Below are 12093 nucleotides of genomic sequence, written 5' to 3'. Positions count from 1 at the left end.
TGCGCAGTGTGAGCGGCTGCGGTGACACCCTCACGAGCGATTGATGATCGGGAGCTGGTCGTGAAGTGTTAATCGCTTCTCGTTACCCCACGTATACTACACGACGCACGATGAAGGCCAAAATCGGTCTGATCACCAAATCGGTCGCACGACTCAGAAATCGTCTCAAAATTGGCCAAAAATCGCACAGTGTGAGCCCAGCATTAGAGCAGCAATGTTTGTTCGCTCAGAGAAAGAAAAATAGGCTGCAAAAGCACAGGGAGGAATGGGAAAAGGAAAACACCTGGCTGGAAAAAGTTAATATGGGCATGTGCAGTGAATATCAGCGCTATGTGGCCAGAAGTGTGATAATATAACTTATTTTGAATGTGTGAATGTGTGTGTGAATGGGTGGATGACTGGATATGTAAAGCGCTTTGGGGTCCCTAGGGACTAGTAAAGCGCTATATAAATACAGGCCATTTACCATATTTTGTGTAATAAACAACTGCAAGGATAGATGATTACAACAAATAGATCACTAATACATAAAAGTAATACATAGATGAATAATGATGGTGAGTTAAGATGCGTAATCATGGGAACAAGCGGGTTTACAAACAGGAGCAGCTGATTAGCATTAGAAAAGCTGAAATAATACCTCAACTGAAGCCAATTGTACTAAATGCACTATATGTGCACAGTTACAAGAATATTTTTCTTTCTATTGTTTTCTATTAATTTATATAATTTTAAGTTAAGCAGGACAGAGTTCTTTTAAAGAAAGATTTACTTATATTCTCAAAAGTTAAGCATGACAGGCTTCTGTTTAAGAAAGAGACCTGTTTTACTGTGTTAATGTTTTCATTTTGAGCTAAAAATAAATGGCTAAATGATCATTTGTTTCCCATGTGTTCATATCACAAAGAATATGCATCTGCTTAAATCAACTTCAAGTCAAATGGTTAAAAAAATAATTTCACACACAAAAAAAGAGCTACCACACTGGGAAGGGTGAAGACAACTGGGTTGCCCGGCCCTGGCCACGAGGTGTCCCTTATTTATTTTTCAGGGAGTTGGCAACCCTAATTTTAGGCCATATCGCCCAGCCCTACCTCCAAGACATCACTTTGACCGTAAATCTGAAACTGCAAAGACCGCACACACATTCTGTAAAGGATGCCTTCATCTGCCTCATTTGCAAATGTTACAGCAAGTTCAAAAGTTTGTTGTTAGTTAAATTTCTTAGTTTACAGTTGAAGTAACTAATATATTTTTCTTCTTCTTTTATTTTTTCAACCTTCTAGCTCTTATGGAGAAGCCCAGTTTTCCACATGTTGCAAGTCTCTAGTCGGATGCTGATGTTGGATGTGTGGAGCAGTGTGGCTGCTAACTGCAGATCATAGTTTTAAATGCAGAGAAGAATTTGATTGTAAGGTACACGAGGTTAAGGGTCTCCATGCTGTTCTGACTCTCTTTGAAGAGACATAATGTGTAACTCATGTAAAATTGTTTGAAAAGGAAAAGGCAAATGTGTTACTAGAAAGCTACAGAGGCTGCAAAGGTTGAATTTCATATCACCACCACAGCACTTGGTTTAATTGATTTGGTTATCCTACAGAGAAAGAGGAACTTGAAGATATTTGTAGCTTATTTTAGGTTTTAGAAATGTGCTAGATAGGATGTAGAAGTATAGTAGAGACACTGACACTGCCCTGGATGTAATATAGGCCTAAACGTGACATAAACTTAGGAGTAAACTTGTAAGAGACCCTCCCCACCTTGAGCTGTGAAAACAGGACAAAGAGAAGCTAAAGCTGAGTGGAAATTCCCCAGGGGATACCTGGGTGGGGATCTAAATGTTTGTAACTGGATAACTTTGGCTTGAAAGGGAGATGGACTTTTATGACCCACAGGAAGTCACGTACACACAGGTACATAAACATATATACACATGCACTTACACACAGGTACGCAGGCACTCGCGTGCTCGCACGCACACAAACATACAAACACAGTGTTTAGTTTTATGGCACATCGTATAGAATGGGGGTCACTTCTATAAAACTGTGTGTAACAGACAACGAAGTTGAGATCTGCAGAGTAATTCTGGGGTTCCTGTACATCTCCCTTTCCATAAGCTGTATTAATAAGTGTGGATGAATAAAAGTGTTGTGAATTGACTACTGAGTCCCGGTGTTGTCTCTGGAGGCCTGAGGAATCCAAGAACCAGGGTGAAACTGTTCAGAGGTAACAACCTGCAACCTCTGAGGCTTTTTAAGAACACATTTGCTTGTTCTAATTGATGTGTGGTTTTCTGTGTAATGATGTCATCTTGTTTTCTTTGTTGTCCTGAGGTTTTAATCCTGTTTGATGTTTATTACGAGGTTTGGAGCAGTAGCTTCTAACTGCAATTTAACACTTCATTATAGAATTATTAAAATAAATTGTTGCATTGTTTCCCAGATATCTGGTGAACTTGGGTGTTTACACAAAAGCTGAATTCTTTACAAAGGACCTGTTACAAAGAATTAGAGAATTGCAAATTGTCTCTGTTTATTGCAAGAAATCAAATCAAACAAAATATTGTAACTGTTCTAAATAGAAGCAGCTTATAGTAAATGGCTATAGTAAATGGCTTTTTGTATTTCTTAAAAATAATTATACTTCTTTATTGAACGCCACCATAAGAAGTCACACACAATTTCTGGTGATGTCAATAAGAAATATAACTGCATCTTTAAATGTTCCATAATTATGATGAACCACATTTTTGGTACAGTGACCACAAATCAAAATGAGACACAAACAGTTTCAGTCCACTGTTTGGCTTCTTCAGAGGGGAAAGGCCCCAAACCAAAAATTGCAGTCTCTTTGCAGGTGATCCCACCTCTTGTTGATAGAAATCAGCTGCAGCAGCACCAGTGGGCAGAAGAACCTTAGGAATTTTTACAGGCACCCCCTTTAGTCAGTTCATTTGGTATTCCATTTCCTGCAGGACACGAACGATTGTTTAAAGGGGCTACAACTGCATGAGTTAAAATTTACTTACAATTTACTAAATCTAAAAAAAATTTCACTGGTGGTTTTGTTTTATTCACCAAAAATAAGATAACATGCCAAAGACCACCCTGTAAAAAAACTGTAGAAATGTAGAAATCACATGTCCTGACTAGTTAATCTTTGAGTATTTGCTACCTCGCTTTCGACAGTCTCATCAATAAAATATGAATCATAGAAAAGACATGATAGATGAAATAATATGATATTAAGAACAAAATGTATTGTCCCTTGATAATCCTATTTAATCTGATCAGCATTTAGCATTTGTCAAGGAAGTTGCTGATGAATGTAAACCTTGAGTAAAAGGACCTCTGGTGGTCAATCCCTGTACAGGTAAACGCTGCATTTGTGTTAATGACCAGTAAGAGCTTTAAATTTGTTTTTAAAACCAGAGCGACCCATAAAAATAGATCCAAGACTTAAAAATAAAGTATAAAATAAACTAATCAGGAAAAAAAGGAGAAGACTAAAACACTGGCTTCCAATCACCAATATCACTTAAGTGCGCACAGTGCCACGGCCACTCAGCACAGTCACATTTGAAACAACAATAATCTGTTAAAAGCTACATAAATTATAACCCACTAAGTTTTAGCACTTACCCTGGTATAGAAAATGAAACAAACACACACCATTATTTATTGATTTATTTTTTTTATTAAGTAATGTTTTTTCAGTTGAAGCCATTTAAAGTCTATTTAATAATGCTGTGTTAGAACAGGCACTTTAAAGCTCTTTGTACTGTAAGGTTAAAACCCCACAGTATTAGAGAGAAAACCCCAGCAATCAAACGATCCCCTATGAGCAAGCACTAAGGCGACGGTGGGAAGGAAAAACTCCCTTTTAATAGGAAGAAACCTTCAGCAGAACCAGACTCAGGGAGGGGCAGCCTTCTGCTGTGACTGGCTGGGGGCATAATTGTGATGTAATTTTATGCTAAGGATACTGAATTTCATGTTTGTTTGTTAGAATTAGTGAATTAACATGATGACTATTATAAGTAAAACTAAAAGTGCAAGTGCACCAATTACTGAAGTCGTCCAAGAAATTATATCTAACCATCTTCTGATTGTAGGAATCAGGCCTGAATTAGCTCCATGGGGAAACCTACGCTGAATAATTGCTGAAAAATGATTGAACAATGAGGTAAATGGTGCTCCACAAATATTAAGGATGTGCCTGGTGACAAAAATGACTCCTTGGTAGAGCAGGGCGATATGGCCAAAAATATTTATCACGATATATATTTGAAAATTTGCGATAACGATATAACCGACGATATAATTGATGTGAGACAAAATACAACTCCACAACATTACTAGCGCAAAAAGACAACCTTCCATTTATTTTCACTTAAACAAGAAGCTGGTTTTTATGTACATTAAAGCTTTATAAAAATGTAACAGTGCAAATGCAAATTCCTTGCTGAAAGTTTAACCAAAAGGCATTTCCAGTAGAAATGGGCTGACATATCCTGAGCATAACCATGTATAATATCCACTGAAGTTAAAAAGAGGTGCTTTGCAACATTAAACTGCAGTGTGCAGTACGCATTTTTCGGACCATAAGGTGCACCGGATTATAAGGCACATTAAGCGAAACAAAGCAGTCAGATAAATCAAACTTTATTAAACTCATTCTTCTTGCTTCCTCCACTTCTGTACCATTGATTCATTAATGTTGAATTCTCTGGCAGCTGCTCTATTCCCATGTTGTTGCAGTATACTAATGACTAACCTTGTATTGTGGATGGATTATCTCAGTTGTTCTCCTGACTGAAGTTTGGTCCGTTTACAGCATCCTGCCATGCGATTGCATTTGTCTCTAACCATGAAGAACCTTCACGTTAACTTTTATAAGTGGAAAAGTGTTAGTGTTCGTCCTCCAGCTTCACTGTTTATGTTATGCTAACATAGCTGTGTCGCTAGCGATCACGTAGCACATCATTATATACCAGCTAGCCAAACTTCAGTAACCCTACAAACGTCACTGCTGTTTAGTTTCCTGTCTTCATTTATGTTGGAAGTGATAGCAGAGCTGTACGTTTGAATTTTTTCAGAAATCTCTTAGTCAGAACATGCAATATCATGCTTAGGTAACTAGCGAAACTAGCGAGCTAACTTCCGCTAGCTTCCTGCTAACTTCTAACTCCGTTAAATGTAATACATTTTGTTTTCATGGATGCCTGGAAGTTAAACTTCATAGTTACACCTGGTAAAGCAGCAATGCTGATTGTTTTATTAAAGATGAAAGAATTTAGACAGTTTTTAACTCTAAGTGATGCTGCAGTGTTGTTTGACCTGAAGCATACGGAGTTTAGGACCCAGATTACTCCCAGATTTAAGAGCATCTTAGAACGGCCGCTTGCATGTTCTGCAAAAAAATGTGCTTTGTTGTGTATCTGACGGACAAACACCAAACCAGTTCCACATCACGGAAGTTGCACCATTTTTACAAACCAATTCTGGTTCATCTGTTTCACTCAACAATCGGCCATGTGCGTATGAAAACAAAGGCACTGCGCATGCGCGTTTTACTCATATTCTATCGCGATATTTCATTTTCCTATCGTTGCCTAACATTATACCGGTATTACCGTGAACGGTATAATATGGCCCAGCCCTACTCCTTGGCCCGCAAGCACAACTGGAGCTGTAATAAGGGAATTAAAACCTGGAAGATTTCTGTGAAGTCTAGAAACAGCAGAGTCTCTGCCCTCTCTTTGAAGAGTTCCTTGGACAATATTTGGTTCATTCTCTTCAGATCTGTTATCTGAAGCCGCAGGGAGACCAACATTGAATAAATCAATGCTGTAACTCTCACTGGTGGGAGAATCTTCATGTCCAAAGTTGTTTATAGAAACAGTGGTTTTAGGAACCTTAGCTGTTTCAGAGGTCTCACTAGTGGGTGTGGTAACTGAGGTAAATGGTGCTCGACCAATATTAAGCAGGTGCCTAGAGATAAAAGCTTCTCTAAGGCCCACAGGCACATCTGGAACTCTACAAGAGGAATAGAGATTTGGAATATTTGAGGTAAATGGTGCTCGACCAATATTAAGGAGGTGCCTAGAGATAAAAGCTTCTCTAAGGCCCACAGGCACATCTGGAACTCTACAAGAGGAATAGAGATTTGGAATAATTGAGGTAAATGGTGCTCGACCAATATTAAGGAGGTGCCTGGTGATGAAATCTTCTCTAAGGCCCACAGGCACATCTGGAACTCTACAAGAGGAATAGAGATTTGGAGCATTTGTTTGAAGTCTGGAAGAAATGGTTTCTTCTTCCTTTGTTTGAAGACTGCCTGGGACAACATTTTGTTCATTATCTTCGGGTCCGTTATCTGAAGGTTCAGGAAGAATGGCATTTAATAAATCAGTGTTGTAACTCTCGCTGGCTGAAGACTTTTCATCTTCAGCGTTGTTCATATTAACACTGGTTGTAGGAATCTTAGTTGTTTCACTGGAGGGTGACTGTTAGGGTTGCAAAATTCCCGGAATTTTCAAAGATGGAATCTTTCCATGGGAATTAACGGGAATTTATGGGAATTAACGGGAATTAACGGGAATTTATGGGAATAAAGTGGGAATTTTCAAAATTGAAGGTTGGCTCTTCTTAGGGAACTTAAATATAGTTGAGGAAAGTATATTTTAGCATAATATTGACAAAAACAAACAAATGCAATTCAAATACACTTGAATATCCATGCCATTCCTTAATCACATGTACAGAGCACAAGCTTGCTGCATGGCTATTGAGACCACCTACTGGCACTGTGCATGCCTCCATCACATGTACACATGGACCACACTTTTGAGCCTGAAGGACAAAGAGTATTAAAGGCGCACATTTGAGCCTGTGGACTTAACAAGTGAGGTAAGTTTTGATGATATTATGGGAAAATATATTCATTAAATGTTTAAATTGTGAATATCACATAAAATGTATTAATCTGGTAGATAGCAATCTGATAAGATGCTAAATAAAATGCTAGCATCTGATAAGATGCTAAATAAAATGCTAGCATCTGTTAGATGCTAAATAAAATGCTAGCATCTGTTAGATGCTAAATAAAATGCTAGCATCTGTTAGATGCTAAATAAAATGCCAGCATCTGTTAGATGCTAAATAAAATGCTAGCATCTGTTAGATGCTAAATAAGCCATAGCTAGTATAACATAAAGAAGATGCTAGCTTCCTCATTTGGTTGTTTTGTTTTGAAGATCATTCCAGTTGTTTAGCTAGCCTTACTATTTATATCTGTTTATTATCATATTGCAATTGTATTATTACGATCTCTTGCATTGCATTAGCATTTTTACAAGCTCTTGTTTTATTTTACAGAAAAATGCCACGTGCGCTATCTGATGTGTGGAGACATTTTACACCAGCTAATGTACAAGGGAAATCTGTATATATGTGTAAGTATTGTGATAAGACGTACGTGAAGAATGCCACAAAAATGCAGCAGCACATTGCAAAGTGCAAAAAAATTCCTCAAGGCCCAACACATGCAGCAGCCAGGAGTTCCACTCAAGGGGAAAATGAATCTGTTTCAGCTGTATCAGAGTCAGATACCCACTCATCAGCTCCTGGTCCCTCTGGCATCAGAGGATTCTTTGATTTTATGGATGACACTAGCCAGAAAAACGCAGATGAGTGTTTCGCTCGTGCAATCTATGCAGCTGGCTCACCCCTGATGCTGACATCCAATGTGTACTGGAAGAGATTTTTGAATGTTCTCCGACCAGCATACATTCCCCCAACCAGACATGCATTGTCTACTCATCTACTGGATGAAGAGTTCAGTCGAGTTCAAGCAAAGGTGAAACAGACCATTGACCAAGGTGACTGTATTTCAGTCATCACTGATGGATGGTCCAATATCAGGGGACAAGGAATTATTAACTACATAATCACCACTCCTCAGCCTGTGTTCTACTAGAGTGTAGACACAAAGGAAAACAGACACACAGGCCAATACATTGCAGATGAGCTAAAAGTGATCATCAATGACCTTGGACCAGATAAGGTTTTTGCACTGGTCACTGACAATGCAGCCAACATGAAGGTTGCCTGGGCACATGTGGAGGAGACCTACCCTCATATAACTACTATTGGCTGTGCAGCCCATACACTAAACCTTCTCCTAAAAGACATAATGGCACTAAAAACAATGGACACTCTGAATAAGAGAGTGAAGCAAGTTCTGAAATATGTTAAAGGCAAACAAGTAACTTCCGCTACATTTCTGTCAAAGCAAAAGTTAAAGAACAAGAGTACTACACTGAAGCTTCCCAGCATAACGCGATGGGGTGGTGGTGTTATCATGTTTGACAGCCTTCTGAAGGGAAAGGAGTCTCTGCAAGAGATGGCCATATCCCAGTCTGTAGGCATCGACAGTGACATCAAGAAGGTCATCTTGGATGATGTGTTCTGGGTATCTAGAGTATCTAGCAGTCAGAAAATCCTCAAACCTATTTCAGCAGCAATAGCGAAGATAGAGGGGGATGGTGCCATCTTGTCAGATGTCCAGTGCCTTTTTGCAGAACTCAAAGAAGAAATCCAGACAATTCTGCCCACTTCCCTACTACTGAAAGCAGAGGAAACGGCTGTGGTCAAGTCATTGGAACAGCGGAGGGAGTTCTGCATGAAGCCAGTGCATGCAGCAGCATACATGCTGGACCCCAAATATGACAAGGGCATACTTTCTGGGGAAGAGATCAACGGTGCCTATGCGGTCATTACAGCCATGTCTGACCACCTGGGTCTCGAGAAAGGCAAAGTTCTAGGCAGTTTGGCAAAGTATCGAACAAAGCAAGGCCTTTGGAAAGGGGATGGAATATGGCAGTCATGCCAGCACATATCTGCAGCCACCTGGTGGAAGGGACTATGTGAATCTGAGGCCCTTGCACCTGTAGCCTCCATTCTCCTCCAAATCCCACCATCATCAGCTGCCTCCGAGCACAACTGGTCACTGTTTGGGAACACCCACACAAAGGTTCGCAACAGGCTCACAAATGTGAGAGTGGAAAAGCTGGTCGGCATTCGGGCAAACCTACGGCTCTTTGAGCCTGACACAGAGCCATCCTCAACAAGGCTGGAAAGTGACACTGAAGAGGAAGACTCAGAGTTGGATGCTGAGGAAGTGGACATGTTGTTGGATGATGATGAGGTCCAGGAAGAGTCTATTGACTGAGCAAAAATGAGAAAAGAGGATTGCTTGAAGGAAGATTTGCATGTTTAATGGGACGTTTTGGAGGATAAGTGGCATTTTTCATTTAACCTTTTGAATGGTACTTTGTGGAGATTTTTGGACAGGGGGCATTTTTGAATGAGCGGGGTTAGGGGATGGTAATATTGAACTCAACATTTCTGTTTTTATTCATCCATGAAACAAGTTATTGAAACGTGTTCTATTCTACTGTACTTACAAATAAATCTGTTTAAATATCTGTTGAAAACATTTTGCATGGAGGTTTTCTTATGATTTCTGTTTATATTTATGCTTGGAAATAATATATTCCCAGTTAGTTCTCCTAAATTCCCATTAATTTCCATAATTCCCATTATTTCCATGGACAGTTTCCAATATGGAATATTTCCAAAATTCCCAAGCTTAACTTACCATGGAAATTTACCGGAAACTTTTCGGAAATTTTCCGCCCCTTTGCAACCCTAGTGACTGTTCGTATTCAAAGTTGTTTACAGAAACACTCGGTGAAGGAACCTCAGTTGTTTCAGAGGTGGGTGACTTTTCCGTTTCACTAGTGGGTGAGGTAAATGGAGCTCGACCAATATTAAAAATGTGCCTGGTGACAAAAATGACTCCTCGCCCAACCGACTCAACTGGAGCTGTAATAATGGAAGACAGAGCTGAAATATTTGTTTGAACTCTGGAAAAAAAAGTTTCTTTCTCCTCTCTTTGAAAACTTCCTTGGTCAGCGTTTTGTTCATTCTCTTCAGATTTGTTCATATCTGAAGGTTTGGGGAGGACGCCATTGAATAAATCAGTGCTGTAATTCTCACTGGTGGGAGACTCTTCATGTTCAAAGTTGTTTATACTGGTTTTAGGAGCCTCATCTATTTCAGAGGTGGTTGCCTGTTCATTTTCATAGGCGTTTACAGAAACACTGGTTTTAGGAACCTCAGACTGTTCATCTCTAGAAATAGATATCGGTAAGAAGAACCCATCAGACTCTAAATAATATCTGTCATCTCAAAGCCATCTCTGTCTGAAGAATTTTTATGACTGAACACTGAGCGCCACATATTTGCAGACGACTATCGATTCAGCGTTAAAACACTAGGTGCAGTAAAGTAGAGTGCCTTACCTTGGGGGTATTTATGAGCTCGCGTTCTAAGATGAGTATTTATGAGCTCGCGTTGTAATGTGATGTCAAGGCACACGTGCCGTGACGTCACAGTACACTTACTCTTTGAAATTCATTCGGTCACAAAACGTTTTGAACCTCCACCTCCCTGAACGTTAGTATCAACCATTAAGCTAACCTTAATATTAACCTGCTGTTATCGAGGAATTGCGACCCAGACAGGAAAAAACCCGGGGTGCATCCGCCCTTCGGATACGGCCCTGCTGTCTCACCGGCGGGCACCAGTGGGCCTGCGACGATTAACAAACAACACACTCTCCTTTTGTTATTATTTACTTTTTGTTTTCAAGTTTTACGGCTTGCTCTCACATAGAAAGCTCCTGACTGAACAGCAGCGCTTGTCTAAAGAACAATGCTGTTAACGTGGAGTGAAATTATACTGGTCGAAGGTATTAAAGGTAACTTCTTGGTGTTTTTATTTACAAATGTTAGATTGTGGGAAGCCGAGTTAGCTTAAAGCACATTGACTATTAGGATATTAGCTAAATAAATAACGGTGGCTTGTATTTTTTGTATATATTTATATGGTGCTGTAACCAGTGAGTGTGCCAAAGCACTCACAGGCGGCGGTCCTAACGCAGCAGTTGCCCCCAGCTGCTGTCAGAGCAGGAGATGTTTACACCTACGCGTCCAAACTGCAAATTAATTGCGCATGAGCGAAGCCGCTGCTCCTGCACTGACTATAACGCAGGTCGGGAGAAGCGGTAGTTGTACATTGCTTTGTTTAAAATAAATCAATGCACTAAAATACACCATTCCAATCATCTGTTCAACCTGAGCCTGTCGCTGGGGAAAGTTCCACAGCTGTGGAAGACCTCCTGTGTGGTACTGGTACCAAAGACCTCCCATCCCAAGGACCTCAGCAGCTTCAGGTAGGTAGCCCTGACATCACATCTGATGAAGACCCTCCAGAGGCTGCTTCTAAGCCATCTGCACCCCCTGGTGAGGTCTTCATTGGATCCGCTGCAGTTTGCTTACCAGCCTGGCATTGGGGTGGAGGACGCCATCATCTACCTCCTGCACCGAGCTCTGACTTACCTGGAGAAGTCAGTCCTCTACTCCCTTGACTGCAGACGGTTCCAACACCATCATTAAGTTTGCAGATGACACCACGGTGATTGGCCTCATCAGTGACAACGATGAGGCCGCCTACAGGGAGGAGGTGGATCGTCTGGCTGAGTGGTGCGACAGAAACAACCTGCTGCTTAACACCGAGAAGACCAAGGAGCTCATCGTGGACTACAGGAGGAATGCTGACCCACATCCACATTAAGGGGACAGCTTGGAGCGTGTGAGCAGCTTCAAGTTCCTGGGAGTCCACATCTCCGAGGATCTCACCTGGACGACCAACTGCTCCAAGCTGGTCAAGAAGGCTCACCAGTGCCTCTTATTCTTGAGGACTCTGAGGAAGAACCACCTGTCATCAGACATCCTGGTGAACTTCTATCGAGCATCCTGACCAACTGTATAACAGTCTGGTACGGGAACTGCTCTGCCTCGGACCGGAAGGCGTTGCAGACATCGCCGGAGCACCACTTCCTGCACTACAGCACCCCCGACACTAACTAAATCAGATTTCAAGTTCATAACTTATCAAAGCAGTTGCCATTTGGTGGCAACTCCTTTATTGACAGAAGACATCACATGTCAGTCTTACTGAT

General features: G+C 40.7%; 1 protein-coding gene across 1 annotated transcript; it reads left to right on the top strand.

The window, feature by feature from the left end:
- The first annotated feature begins 6883 nt into the window (after positions 1-6883).
- Positions 6884-9348, top strand: LOC143419855 (uncharacterized). The gene is made up of 2 exons (XM_076887525.1): positions 6884-6914; positions 7383-9348. Exon 2 carries the CDS (start codon positions 8104-8106, stop codon positions 9235-9237), a length of 1134 nt encoding a protein of 377 aa, XP_076743640.1. The 5' UTR covers positions 6884-6914; positions 7383-8103; the 3' UTR covers positions 9238-9348.
- The last annotated feature ends 2745 nt before the right edge of the window (positions 9349-12093 follow it).

Source organism: Maylandia zebra, linkage group LG8 (assembly GCF_041146795.1).
Source record: "Maylandia zebra isolate NMK-2024a linkage group LG8, Mzebra_GT3a, whole genome shotgun sequence".
Taxonomy (NCBI): domain Eukaryota; kingdom Metazoa; phylum Chordata; class Actinopteri; order Cichliformes; family Cichlidae; genus Maylandia; species Maylandia zebra.
This window is presented reverse-complemented; position numbering and strand designations above follow the sequence as displayed.